General features: G+C 25.9%; 1 protein-coding gene across 1 annotated transcript; it reads left to right on the top strand.

Moving 5' to 3' along the window:
• Nucleotides 1–860: 860 nt before the first annotated feature.
• On the top strand, nt 861–20,213 carry LOC135926854 (alkaline phosphatase-like). Its single transcript, XM_065462787.1, is given in 13 exon segments — nt 861–961; nt 2,678–2,777; nt 3,565–3,739; nt 3,812–3,871; nt 7,684–7,880; nt 11,350–11,604; nt 11,641–11,710; nt 16,491–16,598; nt 16,601–16,627; nt 18,381–18,566; nt 18,973–19,116; nt 19,839–19,954; nt 20,187–20,213. Coding segments are annotated over 13 exon segments (1,566 nt in total).
• Nucleotides 20,214–21,797: the final 1,584 nt, after the last annotated feature.

The following is a 21,797-nucleotide window of genomic DNA, read 5'->3' as shown; positions in this document are numbered from 1 at the left end:
CAAAAAAAATTTGATTACATATTTAAATTATTATATTAATGATTGTATAAGTAGCTTCTTATTACATATATACAAAGCACATGCACTAAATTAATTTTTATTGCATTACTCATATTTAATAATTAAATTACTATATTTTAGTTTTTAATGATTGTATAAGTAGCTTTTGATTATATACAAGGCACATGCACTAAATTAATTTTTATTGCGTTACTCATATTTATGATATAATTCAATAAATATAACCATATTCTATGCTTCAGATTGTGGTTTTCTAAAGAGTACAATATAATTTTATTCAGTTATTAATAATAACTATAAATTTAATTAAAATAAAAAATTTAAAAAGATTAAAAATAATAATATAAAAATTAAAAAGTTCGAAAAATAATAGCTAATAAAATAGTCGCTATATTTTATCTTAAATTATCATCTAATTAAACATAATAAAACTAAAAATATATATCATGATAATCTATAAATAATATTAATACAATAATTTCGAACAATTATCCTGGAATCATTATGAAAATTTAAATTACATGAAATAAACAATATATTCAAAACCTATACATAATAGAAATATTCTCTGAAAGACAAAGAAATGAGAATTTTTATTTAATAACTTTATAATTAAAAATTTTAATCTGGGTTGGATCTATCTTAAAATTATTTTAAAAAATTAGGCCGCTCATCCCTAAATAAAATAGGGTTGTTTAAAAATTTAATTTGCCCAGAATAACAACTTTCGAGTACGGTAAAGCCAATAACTCATATAAATATAATATATTAGAAAGAATAAAATATATCAAAAAATATATTAATTTTTTTCAAAATAAGATGATATATATTGGAATTCAATGTCTCGCAATAGCATAATAAGGAGAGAAAAGATTTATGGGAAAGTTATCAAGCCTGCCAAGAATATAATTTTGATATTTGGGGACGGAATGGGAATTTCCACTATAATAGTGCTCACAAATTGAGCGTTGCAACGCTCCGTTTTAAAAGCTAATAATGCATTTTAAATGGTATTGTGCAAATTGGATTTTTTTACGGCAAGCGTTAAATCAAACTAGTTTGATTTTTTTTATGCTTTTTTAATTTTGCGCTAAAATTTGAAAATTGATACAAAATTGTAAGTATAATTTATCTCATATATTAATTGATATTATATCATTTAGAATATATTAATTGATATTTATAAAATTTTAGAATATATTAATTATATTTTAGATAAATTTAGAATTATTAATTGATATTATTATTAGAATAAATTTTAGATATCAACCATTAGTTTAAGGTAAATATATATGAACAATGATAAATTATATTTTTATTAGCATTGGAGTTTCCACATAATGATCCAACTGTATCATGCTTAAAGAAGTTGAATATGAATATATAAAATAAAATTCATGAAGCCAATGATAAAGGACAGAAAAACTACTGACAATTTTAGTCTTAAAGAAACTACACCAAAGACTACTGGTTCAAAAATAAATGCACTCATGGGTGAAAGACTTTTGGCTCTTTTGGAAAGGGTGCCATCTGAAAGCCAGTAAAATATATTTTTTTATCTATAAATTTAATATAATTTTAGATTGTATCTACAATCAATGGCAGAAGGCTTGGAAAGTATGAGCCATTAAAATAAATACTTTTTCAATTGTGAAGTATCAAGATTGTATCATACTTTGATGGAGCAATCAAAGGATCAAAATACTATTGAATTATCACCAACAAATTCAACAGAAACAACTTTAAATCAAACATTAAATAAATTTTTTCTTAGTGTGTTTATTTTTGTAAATATGTTTATTTATATATAATAAAGTAATATTCCATATTATAGTGTCCATTTTTGAAAAATATATATTAATAAGCAAACTATTCAAAATTTATTTAGCATTTTTAATAAAATATATAGATTATTATAAATATATTAAGGTGATAAACAAATAAATATTATAATAATCAAATTATGAAAGAATGAGATTGAGTCAACAGTTATGAAAATCCAATAAATAAAAATATCAGGAGTAACATGATTGGAAGAAGTTACAATTAAGATCTAATAGTGTATGTATATTATAAATTTTGACATAATAATTAATTATTTAGATCAAAATTTGAAGCCTTTCTAGGATTTTAATTCATTGACATATAATTTAGCCAATATTATCTTTAGAAATTAAATAAAATATTATGTATATAAACACAATAATAATGTTTGATTTTTTAAGATATTGACTATTTATATCTTACTATGTTTTATTGAGCTAACAATATTTTATTTTGACATCTTATGTGATTATAATAAAAAAATTCAAAAACCAATTAAATAAAATTGGGCAAGATGGTATGATTATATTATTTTAATAAGATATTTAATATTCTTACATGTTCTAGTGTACATTTTTATTATTAAAGAATTGAAAATGTAATTAAATTATTTTATTTGCATTATTTGTAAATTATAATGATCTCCTCATCCTTGTATAATTAAAATTAGCAATTAGTTGTTTATCTTGTAAACTAAAGAAATCCATATTGTTTAATAAAAATTAAATCACGTTTCAATTTTAAAACAAGGAAAAAACGTACTGCTTTCAATTTAAACAAAGATGTGTTGCGTTAAAAAACGTACTGCAAACGCAAACGCTCAATTTGTGTGCACTATAACTGCGGCCAGAATTCTCAAGGGACAATTACGCAAGAGTGGGGAAGAAACAGTTTTGTCTTGGGAAAATTTTCCCCATGTGGCTTTGGCTAAAGTAAAATTATTTTTTTTATAAGGAAATTATTACAATTAGAGTTTTATTTATTTAAAATATCAGGACTTTTATATTTACCAAATCCTTTATTGAAATGAAAATGGTATATAAAGATAATTAACACCATACATAGTCAAGTTATTAAAAACGAGTTCTTATATCACAAACTATAAATATACTTTATTTTAATTTGAATGTTTGAACAGAATATAGTAGTGTTCATTCATTTATCGAATATATTTCTTACTAGAAGTAAATCAAAATCTACCTTTATAATTCACATGATAATCGCACAAAATCTCTGGACAAAAATTCCCCCTGACTTTTTTAAAAAAAATATTTATGTTTATAAATTAAACATCAATGAGAATCAAATCAATAGTATAATGGAGTTTTTTAAATTATACAATTTGATACAATTAATTGGCCAGAAATTTTTAAAGCTATTTTGAAATAAAACATTTTGTATATTGTTTAATATTATTGTTCCAATATTTAGAAAATCTAAGTTAGTCATTCAGTCACCCCTAGAACATAATTTTTCTCCTCCTTCTGGAAATATTATATTCTTCTTCTAAATTAAATTTTCCCATTTATTACCCGAGATTTTATCAGTGTGCCTAGATAAGCTTAACAGTAAAAATTGATTCACTTCATAAAATTTTCATATGAATTTAATTTTTTGCAATTTCAGGGATTCCTGTTCCTTTTATATTTTTGATGAATTTTTGTCCGGGATTTATGTTCCGAAATTAAATATGCTTACAAATATATCCATTATGATAAGACTTATAATACAGATCATCAAGTTCCAGATTCATCAGGAACCGCAACGGCCATGTTTAGTGGAGTTAAAACTAAAATGAGTGTAGTGGGATTAAATGATTCAGTTATTTATCAAGATTGTTCTTCGATTTCAAAATCTATTATTCCTTCCATTGCCGATTGGTATACTGAAATGGGTAAAACTAATTAATATATGTCCTTCATATTTTTACTTATTTTGTAACATATTTATCTAAATTAACCTTCAGGGGAAAGGGATTATAGAGAGAATTTAAATGGCAAAAGGCTTGACATGGCTAGCTTGAAAGGTGACATAAAATAGTACATAGGAAAGAACAATTTCAATAGATATCATAGGGGTATTTGGATCTGGGGTGTTTAAACAACTTCTTTGCCTTTATGGTCATATTCTCCTAGAGTTTAAATAATGAAGAATAAATCGAACTAGACAAGGCTGGTTACAGACAATTTATTTTATCCAGTCATTCAAAATGCAAAAAGAACAAAAATAAAAATGTCTCGCCATCTGGGAATTTAAACCCCTCAGAAGATTGTTAGATCTGCCTTGGCAAGAGTTTAGATTACATCGAATTTAATTTTTAAGGTTAAATTAATAAAGGGTTTTCACTAGAGATGATTCAACAGGAATATTTTAAATCGCATTGAGAACTAAGCCTTTACGTTAATAAAACAATAAAATGGATAAATTGCATTGCAATAAAAAAGGATAATTAAAAATGTTTTCCTTTTATATGCGATTTACTTTTTGAGTTTACAAATCTCATACAACATTTATGTGTTAGCTACCTAATTTAAAAAAGATAATGACAGTGATGCGACAAAACATATTAAATGTGAATGGGCATAATATAAATCAAATTACAAAACCATGTGTATCTTTAAAGAGACATAGTGTAGAGGTCTGCAATGGAATTTTTGGAAAAATTTAACTGCCTGTTAATTTATATAAAAATTTTGTTTACCCCGACCTCCTAATGTTTTGATTGGTTGTTTTGGTTCTTTATCTATTTTATTATATTATATTTTTACTTAAACTCATATGAGATAAATAAATAAATTTAAACTCGTTATTTGTCCTCCCTTTGTTTTTTCTAAGATTTTAAACCATCTTCCCAATGTTTAAATTTTAACTCAACCGTTGCGGACCTCTAATATTAATTAAAATATGATCGAAATCACAAGTAAATTTTTCATGTGAAAATTTTATATTAATTCATATTATTGTTATGTAGAATATAAATCAGAGACCTGCAGGCCCGGCCCGGCCCGGGCCTAAAAAAATTTTTTTTAAACATATCCAGGCCGGGCCGGGCCTAAAAAATTTTTTTTTAAATATATCCGGCCGGGCCTAAAATTGTTAAACCCGGGCCGGGCCGGGCCGGGCCTTAATATTTTTTATAAAAATTTTTACATTATGAGTTAATAGTTATAAGATTATATTATATTATAGTTATGATTTATACAATATTGGGTGATGGTTAACACTACCTAACAACCCACAGATCGATCTAATTATTAATTTCCTGCAAATTTATTCAAAGTATTAATATATTTTTTTATAATATCTAAATTTTTACAACATATTATACCAAAACAATCAAATAAAGGAATATCTTAAATAAGCCCCAATATTCAAATATTATTAATATATTTTTTTATAAATCATATCTAAATTTTTAGAGTATATTTTACCAAAACAATCAAATAAAGGAATATCACTTCTTAAAGTTTGTAATACCTTTCAAAGCGAAAAGGAGAAATAAAATTGATTTTACTTAATATAAAGCATTTTTTAATTGAAAAATTTGTTTTACACAAGTATCATTTTATTTCTCTTTTTCTCTGTCCCAAATTCAAGCAATTACGTATGTAGTCAGGGACAGATCGCAAAATGACGGAAAACTATATAAAAGATTATATTAAATTACAAGAGGCTCAGGAAGTAAATGAAATACCATCGACCAGTCAAATTACGACTGTTGTTAAACAAACTGAATCGTTTTATGACAAATGGGGCTATGGTAATTCTGGTAATATGTCAATACCCGATGATGAATATTATAATTACATAAATAATAGATAAAACATTTAAGGTGGATAATTTGTTAGAGTGGTGGGCGGCTCATCAAAGCGAATTTCCAATTTTAGCAAAATTGGCAATTCCTGCTTTAAGTGCAAGCTGTGAGCGGAATTTTTCCACTACTGGGAGAATTCTTGAAGAAAGAAGAAGTAATCTTCAACCTGAAAAGGTAGATATGCTTCTCTTTCTTCATGATAATTTGTGAATTTTTAATATCTTTCTTGAGTATAGGGTTTCGTCAATCATGCTGGTTTTTTACTTTGCAAACTGTCAAATATTTATTGCATTTATTATATTTACCTTGAGTCATGAAAGTTTTTAATCCAACATTTTTCATTATTTTTTTTTACAATATTATATAATACAATTATCTTCTTTTGTTAAAAATTTATATTATAAAATAAATTATATTAATATTGTGCAATTAGATTATATTTTCAAAATACTATTTTTTATACATGCATTTTTTTTAAATAGCGATTTATTTTTATTTTATAAATTAAATATTAAAATAAATACAATATATTATATTCTCAAAATATTTTCCATTTTTATAAATTAAATATTAGTTTTATTTTTTTTAAATGTAATATAAAATATAGTATATGACAAATATTATGACCATTTTTATGAATATTAGTTTTATTTTTATAAATGCAATATAAAATATAGTATATGCTCAAAATATCCATTTTTATAAATAACAGTTTTATAATTTTTATAAATTCAATATAATATTCTCAAAATATTAGCTTTTTACATGTATTTTTTAAATAATAAGCGATAATACTCGCTGAAAAATATGGTAAAATACCTCATAGGTGAATTTTTGTATATACAACCAGGTCAATATAATTTTAAAAAAATTCCGAGTCGGGCCTGAAATTTTTTTTTAAAATAATATCCGGGCTGGGCCTTAAATTTTTAAATCCGGGCCGGGCCGTAAAAAATTTTTTTAAAAAATATCCAGGCCGAGCCGGGCCTTAAATTTTTAAATCCGGGCCGGGCCGGGCCGGGCCGTAAAAATTTTTTAAAAAAAATATCCGGGCCGGGCCTAAAAAATTTAAAACCGGGCCGGGCCGTGCAAATGGTACCTCTGCAGGTCTCTGATATAAATTAATATATAATATAAATCGAAAATAAATAATGGAACATAACGATCACTGAGAATTAGACCTATTCAAAAACAAATATGAAATGAATAACATTAGATTGCAAATCTTATATTGTTGAGAATATACAGCAGATAGAATAATTTTTAATTTAATTATTCTTATTCGATTCTTATTAGTATGAATAATAAAATATACTATTCTTATTCGATAGTATTTCGGAACTATGTCCATAAATAGGAACCAAATGTCCAAAATATCACATGGTTTTAATTAATATTACATAAACATAATTTCTAGACAGATATTTAATTTGCAAATCTGCCCCACTCCCAAAATATCAGCTTAAAACTTTAATCAAAATAATGGAGAACTTTTTTAGCCGAGTTAAAATGTGATTCGTTATTAAAAAAGCTTTTAAAAAGAGTGGTAAAATATGATTATCAATACAAAAGTAATTTAAATAAGTAATAGTTATGCTAATTTTATGAGGAGTAAAAGGTGGTATAAAAAGATTTAATACGAGAAATTGAAAAGAATTTCTAACACTTTTCAGCTTAATTTTTTTTAAGTTTAGTGTTCTTTTAACTTGGATAACTGTAACAAAAAAGGAAATGTAAATTAATAGACTTAAAATAGGATTATAATTATAATTTTGTTTTAAAATTAAAATTGGAAAAAAGCCGATAAGTATTTCTTTTAATATTATTCGACTTCTCAAAATTTGAGGGGCTATTTCTATGAAATTATTTATCTTTTTGAAATAGAAGTTGTTTTATATAGAGCTTTTTTAGATCATTAAAACCTGTCGATCTGTCTGTAATTTTTATAATTTCACAGGTAAGTAACTTTAAAAAAATGGAATAGAATTTAAAAAATAAAATCTAATAAGTAAAATATTTTTCAGATAAATCAGTAGGCATAGTAACTAATTCTAGAGTAACTCACGCGACTCCCTCTTGCCTATACGCTCACTCACCTGATAGAAACTTAGAAGCTGATATCGATTTTGAGGTTTATAATGTTACAAGAAGTCAAGATCCTAATATGTGTCGGGATATCGCTTGGCAATTGATCAATCAATCACCCGGAAATAAACTTAAAGTTGTAAAATTACATTTTTATAGTATATATTGCCATTCTTGTATTTTTTGACATTGACATAAAATATATTTCTATTGTTTCTAAACACCATGTAGGCATAAGTTCCATACTAAAATTATATTCAAAATTGGTTAAAATAAAAGGAATGCACATATAGACCAAGGCCAGATGTAGGCTAGTTGGGTTGGTATATATTAGACATAGGCCAAGGCATGATTTTAGTTAGGTTTTGCTTTAGTGTATAATGCTAAATTTCACAATTTTTCAAATTCGGTTTAAGATATATATATATAATTTATCTCATCTTCTTGATTTATAATAAACATAAGACCAGAGCTAGTCGGCGCAAGGGGCTTGTCGGTTCAAAGGATTTTATTTTAAAACCAGTAAAGATTAAAAATTGAAATTTAGTTCTAAAATAGAATTCTATAATATCCATAATTGGGGATGAAAATAATTTATAATATTTAGCTATTTAAATTTTTATCCGTTATGACATGTTTTTCGTAAAAATTACAATATTTTCACTTAATATTATTAGGTTGTATTAAAAAATTAAAAGTTTAAACATGACAAAATGAACATTATATGAAAGTTAAATATCTATTTTAATATTTGGGAAAGTTTCAGATTAATATATAATGTTTAAATATATGTTAAGATCAAATTAGTAATTTTATCACCATTGAGGTTAGTAGAATCTTGGCTAGTCGGCGCAATCAGTCAATATTTATTATATTATTATGGTACCCAAGTATATATGCAAAATTCAAAATAGTAAAATTTTTACTATAAAAAGATTATGAAGAAACTATAAAACTGTATGAAAATGATATCTCATTAAGAAAAATCAATTTAATACAAGTTAAAATATAATATTTTATAAATGTAATATATTAAATAATAATTAATATATAAATTTATTAATGTGATTGATTTTTCATAATACATTTCAATTTTAATATAATATCAGACCTAAATAAATATCTTGCAAACATATTGTGATAATATATTATATATTGTCACAGATAATATAATATTTTATAAATGTAATATATTAAATAATAATTATTATATAAATTTAGTGATTGATTTTTCATAATACATTTCAATTTTAATATAATATCAGACCTAAATAAATATCTTGCAAACTAAAATCTTCATATACATATTGTGATAATATATTATATATTGTCACAGATATTATATATATTGCATATATAAATTTTAGCCTGATAATAAGATCAATAATTTAAATTATCTAGAAAACAAATATAATATATATATTTTTTGTAATTGAACAATATAAATGATTCAAATTAATACATTTAATAGATATGAACATTTTAGCATATAAATTTTAGCCTGATAATAATATCAATATATTTAAAATGAATTATATCTAACAAACAAATATTTATATATATATATATCTATTTTAATTAACAATATAATATGATTTAAATTAATTCATTTTATTGGATATGAACATTTTAGTTATCAGATTATATTTAGCATGATAATAAAATCGAATGATGTTATATATTTAAATATAGAATTAGATAAATTTTGAGTAAATTTATTATTAATAAAAAATAAACATTAATAAAAAATTAATAAAAGATGTATGTATTATATATAAACTGAATTATAAAAGTTTTCATAATTTTGAAGATTGGTTTCAATGTAGAGTGGTTCTCTGTTATTTTATTTGTTATAATTGTAAATAGAATATTATATAAAAGTATCATAGTTATATATTAAAATCTGAAAAAAAAAATTTTGTCCCAAAAGAAGCCTAATAAACCACTTGATTCGACTAGCCCCAGCGATGATCCGACTAACCACGGGTTCGGGGTTACTAGGTTCAAAAAATGACTTTTACTATAACCTTTCTAGAGAAATAATTATTAAATATTTAAAAAATATAACAGTATATATTTATAAGTAGATGTTTAAGGTATGGTATTTTGTAAAATCTTATGTGATCATTATTTTCGGAGCTATGATGATTTCGACAAAAATTGCGCCGACTAGCCCTGGTCTCCACTATATGGGGTAGGGTTGCTTCAAAATAAAAAAATAGTGTATATATATGTGGCTTGAAATAGATTTTTAGTTTGGAATTATTTGCCGACACCTGCGTTCCGTAACAATAAATTTTTTGCTAAAATACCCTTTTGCAAAAAAAACTGTGTTTTAAACAGAGCTTAACCAAAATCTTCAAATAAAGATTTGAAGATTCTTTAACCCAAAATTTTGAACAAAAATTTGAAGATTCACAAAATTAAGTTAACGAAGATCAAAATTTAGAAAATTTTGTCATTTTCTCATGAAAGATTTTTTAGGCATAAAAAATCACTAAGTATTTACTAATAAAATATTTTTACGACAAAAATTTAAAAAAAAAACTTCCGATTTTTATTTTTGAGCAAATGTTAAATGCTTAAGAGCTGCATTTTTAAAAAATTAACATTTTAAAAAGTAATTAAATGGATATCAATTTCTAATTTAAAAAATTAATATAAAATTAATTGTGTCGTTAAAAATATATTTATTATATCCTATAACCCAAGAAATTTTGATATCAATAAATTAATTATCAGAAAAAAAAGGAAACCAAAACCAACTTCACAAGGTACAACTGCAATGCGTGGTGATAATCTTATCTAAAAAGAATAAAACCCTATTACAGAAACAGGATGAGTCATAATTGACTTTCTAATCTATCATTTATTTTAATAGTTTGAAATGTTCTTCGAATAAAAAATCTTTACAGATTATGATCTTCTGAAGATATTTTTAGAAGATTTTTTGAGAATGCTCAAACAAGTTTCTTGATCAAATTTTACCTTAAAATTCAAAATCTTTTTTGTAAAAAATGGTTTATAAGTAAATAATTTGTTATTTTTATGTATAAAAATCTTTCGTGATGAAATCACAAATTATTTAAAAAATGATCTTGATCTTTAAAAAAATCTTCAAATTTTTGATCTTCGAAGATTTTTTCTCAATTAAAATCTTTTTCAAACTCTGACTTTCAATGAAAAAAACTTTTAAATCTAACAATAACTTTTATAATTTCATACTTGAGCGTTTTACTCAAAAAGAAAGACAAAGTCTACTAATACATTTTAATATTTTGTTTGGTTTTGCAAATAGAAAAACATTAATTGCTTCCTATACATTGTTGATTATTATACAGAATTTACGAATTTATTATAAAATTAAATAATATTAAGTAAATTAATAGTTAGCCAACTTCGATAGATTCCTTTATTAGTCTAGAGAAATAATTTAACACTTTACTCTTAAATATACCATGCATATATTTTATGTGATACACATATACCTAACCTTAAATAAAAGCCGAATTATTTAAAAACAGACTTCTATCAAAAGGGTTTTTCAGAATCAACATTTCATAGAATCAAACAAAAAATTAATTCTTAATAAATCTTTTTTAAAGGTTGTGTTAGGAGGTGGTTGGAAAAAATTTGCCACCAAAAGAGAAGAATTTTCAGACATATTATGCCTAACTTATCCTAAAAGGCGTTGCACCGAAAATGTCAAAATAGGACTTAAAATGGATAAAACTGAAACTAATCGCAATAATAATATGGTCCTAAACAGGATTAAAATATTGACATTTGGTTACTCTAACCATTCAAAGTTTCCAGATATTGATAAAGCTGCGAAAGGAGAAAGAAATGATAGAAATTTGGTGAAAGATTGGATAAATTAACGAAATCTGAGAAAGGATAAATACGCATTTGTAGCCATTAAGCAACTTAAAAGAGTGAATCCATTTAAAACAGATTATTTATTTGGTAGATTTCCTTCATATTAAAATTGTATAGTATATTTAAAAATGATTTTGTATTAAGATTGAATTCATTGCTAGAGAGGGGGTGCTAACTAGAGGTCTGCATTGGGTGGGGTTTTGACCCGCCCGCCTACACCCACCCATCTAAGTGGGCGGGTGGGCGGGTAAAAATTTTTTTGAGAATGGGCAGGCAGGCGGGTTAAAGAAATTAAAAATTTTTGTTCAAAAACAAACTAAAGAAAAATCATAATTAATTAAATTATCAATAACAATATTTCTTTTTTTAGTGTACCAATCGTTTTTTTAAGTGAAGAACACTTTAGTGTTTCGACATCTTTATCTAATTTTTCCCACCATATATAATGTTTCGTAATGGATTTCATTGTTGTAATACCCGGATGTCCCGTATGCAATATATGTACAACTCTTTTTTGAAGTGAGTACGGAATGATTAATCTGCCATCCAAAGTAAAATACCGTCATCATTTTCTATTTGTTCTAAAAGCTTGTAATTCTGGTGCTTGATTTTGTATATTTGTACCATTTATTTTCTTGATTGAGTTAATGTGTCATAAGTAAGATTTCTTATCTTGATATTCTATCATATTGGGTTTCGCGATAAATCATCTGCAATTATATTATTAGCGCCATTCTTGTACATTATATTATAATCATATGCAGATAATTTATAAGCCCAACGTAATAATCTTTGATATGTTAATGAGCTTATCTCTGTTATTACCATATATCTTTATTAAAGGTTTGTGGTCTGTTCAAATTTTAAATTTTCGTCCTTACAAATAGTTATGAGATTTTTCTACGCCGTTTATTATTGCTTTTGCTTCTTTGTCTATTGTAGAATAATTCTTTTCAGAGTCTTATATAGTTCTTGAGGTGTAAGCTATTGGAAATTCGTTACCATTATCATATTTTTGCATGAATACAGCTCCAAATCCTTGGTTAGATGCATCTGTTTCTAATATTAACTCGAGGCCTGGTTAATAAAACTGTATAGTATTTTGTTCTGTTACTATTCCGAATAGCATGAAACGATTACTAAAATGGCATGATATTTTATTTTGGAATGGCAAATTAATCTTCGTACTCACTTCAAAAAAGGTCTTACTATATTGCATAAGGGGCATCCGGATCTCACTTGAGGAAGAGGATATATTTCAGACGGATATCCTACTTTGGTGGAAACGACAAGAGATTTGCCAAAGCTATCAAGATAAACAAGAAAAATATTGGCATTTCCTGCAACTAGTGCTTCTTCTGAACGAGGATTTAGCATTGCTGAAAGGTTTTTAGAACAAAGAAGAACGTGTTTGAATCCAGAAAATGTCAATTCATTATTATTTTTGCATTATAATTACATATAATATCAATTTTATATTTATATTTCATAAATATTCTATTTGATCAAATAAATTGTTCATAATTTTAATTGAATATTTTTTTATGCTTAAATTAATTTCCTATTACAAACATTTTGTAAAGGTGTAATGCTGAAATATTTTTATTAGATGCTTAAAAAATTGAAAGAATGACCATTATTAAATTTTATAAGTGGACTTGGGTTAAAATTTTTATAAATAATGGGCGGGCGGGTAAAAATTTTTTAGACTAATGGGCGGGCGAACGGGCGGGTAAGGAATTTTAGACAAATGTGCGGGGCGGGCGAGTATATATTTTTTGAAAACTATGGGAGGGTTGGGCGAGCTGGTTAAATTTTTTTAAAACATTGGGTGGACGGTCTTTTGGTCCAAAAACCCGCCCAATGCAGACCTCTAGTGCTAACCATCTAAATAAAAAAAACTCATGAAAAAATGAAATATGGTATGGGTAGAAGAAATTGATTTTTAGTGGAGTGAGTAGAATTAGTTAATTTCTTCTTTTTCCTTCAAAATTTATTATTTCTCAGTGGGCGTAAATTTTTTTAAAAATAATTATTGGGCGATCAACCCGGGCCGGGCTAAAAATGATAAAACTTGATAAATATAATTTAAAAAGATATAATATATTGAAAAATTGTCTTTCGCGCTGCCATAGAACTCTCGCCGCCGATGTATGCTAATTAATAAATATATTTAAATAGAACACGAAAAACTTAATAAATAAAAATTTATCCTAGTGTCAATACCATATATATTTCTTACAAAGTTAGCTATAATATGACCTATTATATACATCCCAAATAAATATTGTAATTCATGCATTTGTTTTATATACTTTAAATTTGTCTATTCGATATTTAGAAATGAATGATATTATAGGTTAGATTGCTATAAAATTCCATATAGCAATAAACCAAGTTTGGTGTGGAAGTTTTTTGGCCAACTCATACATACAAATAATAGTGACAAGAAGATAATCATACAAGATAATTCTTATTTCTGTAATGTGTGTCTGAAAGAAGCTGAGAAACTAACAATTTTTAAACAATTGAAAAGAATTCGATATCAACATAACAATGTTGCTGTTGGATAATAGTGAAAAATTTAAATTGGCCCAAAACCGATTCCAATAATGAGATTATCTCTAATACATTAGAACAAGAATGCTAACTGATATTAAGACAGCAAGCCCTTGAAACTGACGTAATGGCATTTTGGAAACACAAAGATCTAAAATTATCCAATTAAGAAATACTTTTTAAAAAAATAATGTCCGTCCCAGCTACCAGTGGACGTATTTTTTCTGGGTTTGATATTGAATTCAAAAATATCTTTATTATCTCCAGATAACTCGGACAAAATTATATTTATAGAGGATAACTACAATTATCCTCTGATATAATTTTTTTTAATCAATTTGTGTATTTAAGTTTATATTTGTGTAATGGTGCAATTTTTTAATCATCTTGCCAGGTATTGCTTAAATTGGTGACGCAATTCATTATTCTTTGTTAAAAATATTTTATAAACATTTATAAATTTATATGAAAATTTATATGTTTGGTGTGTGATAAAAGATGCATTTACATTCTGATTTTTTTGCTTAATTTTGTTCTCAATAATATACAAACAAATTTATACTGTTTATCATGTAGGTTGTATAATCGGCGCGCCGAAAATATAAGATGTTAATTTTAAACAATTTCAAATTTATTTTTATATATTATATAAATTAGCTGGAAATTTAATTTATATTTTATCAAATTTCTGATATTTTATTTTCTGCTATTTTTTCAAAACTCTGATTGTGAGGTAAATTTATTCCAAATATTCTATTAAATTCAAATAGAACTCGGAGTAAAGCATATTATTGGCGAATGTGAAATGTCAGTGTTAATTTTTATAAAATTTAAAGCATAATGACGGAATTATAAGCGAATTATTTCTGCCAGCAGCTGGTACTGCAGCTAAAAAGTGCATAAAATTATTTATCAAGCGGTTGTAACTGCAGCTAAAAAAGTGCATAGAATCAATAACTATGTAATAGTACAAATATATTCAACAGTGTAATGATTAAGTAAAGAAGCTCAAAAATCTTATTACAGATATGTATGTTGTCGAATAGACAAATCTAGTAAAGAGCGTCTCTACGAGATGGTTATCATTTGTTCTAGCAAACAACTTCGCCAATTTTAGAAATATATTATAAGATGAATAGTCGAAGCATATCTGCTTGGCATGACCTCACATTTGCCTAGGTATTCATGACATCGAGACTAATATGAAGTCCTACTTCAATCTTAACCTTAACCTTTGGTACCTGGACGATGGAACCCTACTTCGTTCTGAGGCCATTAATTTCTTAATTATGAATCTAAAACAGTAGGTTTTATTTTAAATAAGGATAAAACAAATATTATTTTTTACCCCATCAGATCTTTTTAATTGTTTTAAGGTTATTGATCGGGAGTCAATCTCCCTTTTAGGATCTCCATAAGTAGTGCTATCCCCATAATAGCAAGTCTAGAGAAAGCAATTGCGTAACAAAATTGAACATATTGCGCATTATTCTCCATCAATCTTTATATTTAATAAGGAAATCGCTATGGTTTCCTAAAATTCTACATCTTTTTAGGGCCTCATCTTCATTTTTAAACTTTTCTTTGTTTCAGCCCTTGACCTGAAAATTTAAAACTTTCTTGAGTTTATCTTAAATATTCATTTTTCCTAGTCTAATTGGGCCATCGCACAACTTCCGTTCAAGGAATGTAGTTTAGGGTTTCTCCCTCTTAATTTAGATTTTTGTCAGCCTCCCTTTCTTCTCGTCTTTAATGCCAATAAGTAATGAGTGGTAGAGATAGACTATTTGAAACTATCTGTATTGTGGAGAACTCCGATCCTACGGACCAACATCGTCTAAGTTTATATTCGGACAATTCAGTGGTCATAGAGCTATTAATTATAATCTCAAACAAATTAGGGTTGACCAACTACCCCCTGGAACCCGTCCACTTATTCCTGTTTGAGGAAAAGTCCAGATGGGTTTACAAACCTTCATTAGTTATAGGAAAACACCTTATTTAAGATTTCGCTTGTCTTTCAATTTTCTCCTATTATTGCAGCTGAAAATCAAAAATGAGAAAGTACCATGACTTTTCTGATTTTCACTTTATCTAAATAGAAAATTTTTTTAAAAACATTAAAAATTATTAGTTTTTTTTATTAAGCATTTCGACTTCGAATCATACAGCATTTTATTAAATAAACCTACTGAGATTGGTTTTTTTATTTTTAAAGATAAACCAAATTTAATATTATTGTATATTTTAAGTGGTTAAATTTTTTGTTTATAATCTTGACTGATAAGATTTTATGCTTTATTCTCAGGCCTATTTTCCCCGAATCACATGGCATATAAGGCGAAAAGGACACATAATACAATTGAACCAAGTATTACTCAAATGTCTATGAAAGCTATCGAAATACTAGAAAAAAATGAAAAGGATATTTCCTTTTGATAGAGGGTATTAATTGTAATATATATAATATAGGTATATATATATTTTTTAATATATTAAAGAATAGAGGAGACTGGGTCATATAGCTAAGATTTTTTTTATGTTTGCTAAAAATAGTTTATCTTGGGACATGGACTAAACCCCATAATTTACTATGATAACACTATCATTTAGCTATGAAATAAAAACTCCAAAAGCTCAATTTTTGATAGTTTAGGAGTTAATTGGCAATATATCTAGGGTTAGTTGGCAATAAATCTGGGATGAAATACTTCTAGATAGCTAGAAATTCCGGACTTCTTCTAATATGTAGATATTAGTCAATAGAGAATTTCTCTTAGAAATTTTTAAAAATATTATTTATAAAAGTCATGGTCTAAATTTATTATCCAAAGTAGCAGGGAGAATTAGTTGAAATGATTTTTCGCAAGTTTTTTATTTTCTTTCTTATATATTTAGAAAAAAACCAGTCTGCAAGCCTAGCTCATTAAAGCTGGTTCATTTAGTGAAAGAGGGGGGGGGGGGGTAAAATTATTAAAAACCCAAATTTTAACAATTATATGCTTCAAAAAAAATACATTAATGTCAAACCTGGAGCCAAAAATATATTTTTTTGTGTTGCAGGGTTTGAGAAGAATTAATGCTATATAATAAAATTTAAATCAGAGGCGTAACGTAGAGACCGGGGTAAATTGGTCTACTTTTTGTTCAAACCTCAATAATATTAAACTAAGATGAATATCCTGAATCCGTATAGTATATTTGAAATAGTTAATACACATTTTTTATTTTTAGAAAATAACATTTGAAAATTTTTTTATTTCTCAACGTTGTCCTTACTTCGGGTGCGTTGGTTCAACAATAAGTAGTTCTGTTAAAGGGCTCGTTTTGAGCCGATTTTTAAAACGGCTAACTCAATATTTCATCTAGAATAATATTACGCAAGCCTGAAGATTTTGCTTGTAGAAGGAACAAAGGTTTGGACTTCTTTTAGCGAAACCTCGAGGCTTTGGCAATATTTTTCTGGCCAAAAAATTGAGTTAGCCGTTTTTAAAAATCGGCTCAAAACGAGCCGTTTAACAACACTAACAATAAGTGATAAATTAAATTTAAAGATTTTTAGAAATTTTTGTAAAAAAAAAATAAAATATTTTTGTTGGTTTAAGCAAAATAAAAAATAAATGCAAAATAATTAATATGGTAAATTCCTCTGATCAACCATCACCATGCACTCTAATTTTATATGCCATTTAAAATGGTTTTATAAATTTGAAAAATTGTCAGAGTAAAAAATAGGGTTTTATCTTTCTTAAAATTGATTTATTTTTAAGGTATTATATATAAAATTAAACTGTAAAATCTGTTTTTATAAAAATTTAAAATCTTGTTTAGCCAATGATATATGACATAATTTTTATATTTGGTTTAAATTTCCACTCTTATACATTAATAGTATTATACACATAATATATGGCTATAATTTTAATAAACTAATATTTTTAATTAAATAAAGCTTATTCAACCCCCCTCCCATCCCAGAAGTTATCCTATAAATTAATTTCCCTCCCAATCCTGAACAAAATCGTAGAGGTTCTGTCCGACCTGGCTGTTAGGACCTTTTATTACTAAAATGGTTATTTTAACGAGATAGGTGAATGGCGGTATTGTAATTTAAAAAAATAATTACACATCTAGAGGAGATAATGCCTTTTGTTGTTATGAAAGTCAAATTACATGATATTTAAAAAATTTAATATAGGAGCAAAGATAGATAAAGCCCATCACGAAGGGAAAGCTAGATTAGCACTTGAGGAAACTATAGATTTAGACAAAGTCTTAGAGAAAATAATTGAAAGAGAAAGCCGGAAAACAGTTGACGATACGCTGATAATTGTCACATCGGATCATTCACATGTTTTTACGCACGGTGGGTACCCTTTGAGAGGCAAAATTTATTTTTATTAATATGCTTTCACATATTCAATATTCATAAAATATTATGAATCGTTTTGTAAATATAAAGTTTTTTATGTAGATTTATAGTAATATATAGAATTTGATATATTTTTCCATTATATTGCTATCTTTGTGGAAAATATTTTAAAATCTTAAGACTAAAGGACCTCCCCTTAACTTCTCTTCTATTTTTTTAAAATTAGTTTTAAAATAGTGACATTATGAATTTTCTAATGTTCAACATTTTGTAATTATTGGTAAAACATAAAGTCTAGCTTTTTAAATATAATTGATTATACACTCAATATTTTTTAATGACCAAAAAATTGCCCTCCTATAAATTTTTAGAAATTTCATTCATTTTAAATCACTTTTTTAATATTTATTTTAACAAGGCTTAAACCGTGCATATGCTAATAAAAAATACGAACTTTCAGACATCGATAACATGCCATACGCTTCTTTAAACTATGGGAACGGTCCTGGTGGAATTAACACAAAGTTCACTCATCGCCAAAATTTGACAAATTTAGAATTAGGTCTAACTATTACAAATCAGCTTGTTTTTTAATTTGGAAATGTTTTTTATATAAATGGGCCAAAAAATTGGATCCATGCCGAATAATGTATTTCATTCATTCAATCAGTTTTTTAGTAATTTAAACCTAGGGTAGCCAGAGATTTAATATAATTTGACCTGTGCGCCAATGAAATAATTATCCACGGCGGCGTTTTTAAGCTGCCTCGCGCAGATTTTAAATAAATAATTTGATAACTATGATTCAGGTTATTAAGTATGATTCGTTTGTGGAAAGATATATGAATATTATCAAGATCACTGACGACCAAGAGATATTACACTATGAAATAGATAATTTAAGTAGAAATACCGATAAAGGAATTCTTTAAATGAAAAATATTCACCATTTTTCTGCTGATCGGTATTGACTATTGTAATTGGAGAAGGATTTAGCGATTATATTTTGTGCTAAACCTTAATTATCAAGTAGATTTTGTAAATTTTCTATAAGCACTCCCAATCTTAATTTATAACCTGGATGAGAAATTGAGGCCAAATATAGCTGAATTAAATATAATTAAATGTTAAAAAAATTATATTACCTTTGCTATCTTATTTTTAGAATACAGCGGTTTTATATATCATATTCTAGTAACCGTTGAAATCTTCTTAAATTGAAAAGAATAATTAATAAATTCAAATAAAAACATGTTTTTTATATCTTTTTTTCTCTTTATTTAGGTGGCATAGATTATTTGCACCAAGCAGCGGTTCCTTTAACAGAAGAGAGCCATGGTGGAGAAGACGTTCCAATATACGCTATGGGTCCTAATAATACAAGAGCAACATTATATAGGGCACATTATTTTTTATACTTCATGCGTCGGTCCTTACAAAAATGCACCCCATTGTTAGTTTTAAATATATTTTATCACATAATTAATTGTATCTTCTAAGTTTAATTAAATCAATGACATTTTAAGGTTGAGTAGTTAGTATTAGCTTCTTTTTTTTAATTTGAAACAAAAAATGTTAATAATAATTTATAAGTTAAAAAACACTATTTAACGTTAAAAAATTGGTAATTAGGTTAAAATGCTGTTTTCATATGAATGATATAAAATGTAAGTCTGCATGATCTTGTTAAAAATTGTTTTTGTGAAGCATATATAAGTATTTTGACTATTTATGTTGATAAAATATTCATGCTTGGGAAAGGTGCATCATCGATTTCTAATTCATTACATCAAATAAACTTATTATAAATAATAAATCTGTTCAGTTCAAAAATGAATATTGGAAAAAAAATAAATTAATTTTCCATGTTTAAATAAATTCGGGCCAGGCCGACAAATAATTTACATCAGGTCACGCTATTCGGGGCAAATAAAAAAAAATTTGTTCGAAATCAAACTAGGTATGTAGACCATTATATTTTATTTTTAGTAAAGGCTCAACCTAAATTCATATGAAGCATATATATTTTTTCCTCACTACATGCTACCCATCTATATATTGGGATGTTAAAAATTCTAAAAAACATCTTATATTTTCCATGTAAAATTATTAAATGATGTGATGTTGTTAGTATTACAGATTCTCTGCTAAAAATATCTTGAAACCATAATAAACTAAATGAATTTAAATCTATATCTTATTTTTTTAGTTTTATATTATCATCTTCAAATAAAATAATAGCTTGTTTCCCTTTCATAATACTCATTACATGATAAAAACGTATCGTCCTCTAATTTTGTGGCTAAAATAGAACTACGCTAAGTAATCGTCATTTCCACTGGATATTTAAAAAAATTAGGAGAAACTTTATATTAGGAGCCCTTTACATGTTAATGGGCAGGGCGGTAAATATGACATTTTAAAAACTATTATTTATACGTTTTTAAACCGGAAACAAAAGAATTGTACAAAGGAAAATTCTAAAGGGTTGATTAATTTTAAATTGTATGCTCATTAAGTAAGGTTGATTGATTTGAATAAAATGGAATTAATTTTTTTGCTAACACGAGCCACAAATCAATAAAAAATTTGTGGATTTACATTTAAAATTTTATTTATTATTAAAAATAAATAAAAGTATTTGTCTGAAATCGTATAAAATGCAAAATACTTTATATATTTTAATATTCAAAATACAAATACTTTCTAAAATATTCAAATAAATACTAAATAAAAATACAAAAATGTATTTGTATTTAAATGGTAAGCGAAAAATAATTCCCCGGAATAAAGATCCCCAAAAATAATTCCACGGAAAAAAATCCCCTAGAAAATAATACCCCTGAAAGATAATTTCCCGGGAAAAAAATCCTAGGAAAATAATTACCCGGAAAAAAATTCCCATTGAAAATTATTCCCCAGAAATAAATTCCTAATTTTTTAGATTTTAAATTAAATACAGGGGAAAATAAATCCTCGGAAAAAAAACCGCCACTAAAATAACGAAAATATTTCTAAAAAATTATATTCATTATTTTCTGAACGTTGAGTATTTATTCTCGACGTTTGAGGATTATTTTAGCGTTATTTCTGTTTTAATTCTAAGCGGCAAACTTAAAATATGAGAATTGATGTAGCTTTGATACTTTATAGTAAATAGCATAAAAAGTATAGATCTGTGACATCTTGGAAAGAAAACATGATAGATTTTTATAGAAATAGATGAAAATCATACAAGGTTTT

This window comes from Gordionus sp. m RMFG-2023, chromosome 3 (assembly GCF_954871325.1).
Source record: "Gordionus sp. m RMFG-2023 chromosome 3, tfGorSpeb1-WG-v2, whole genome shotgun sequence".
Lineage (NCBI taxonomy): Eukaryota > Metazoa > Nematomorpha > Gordioida > Chordodea > Parachordodidae > Gordionus > Gordionus sp. m RMFG-2023.
Note: the sequence above shows the minus strand (reverse complement) of the source record. Positions and strands in the feature narration are given on the sequence as shown.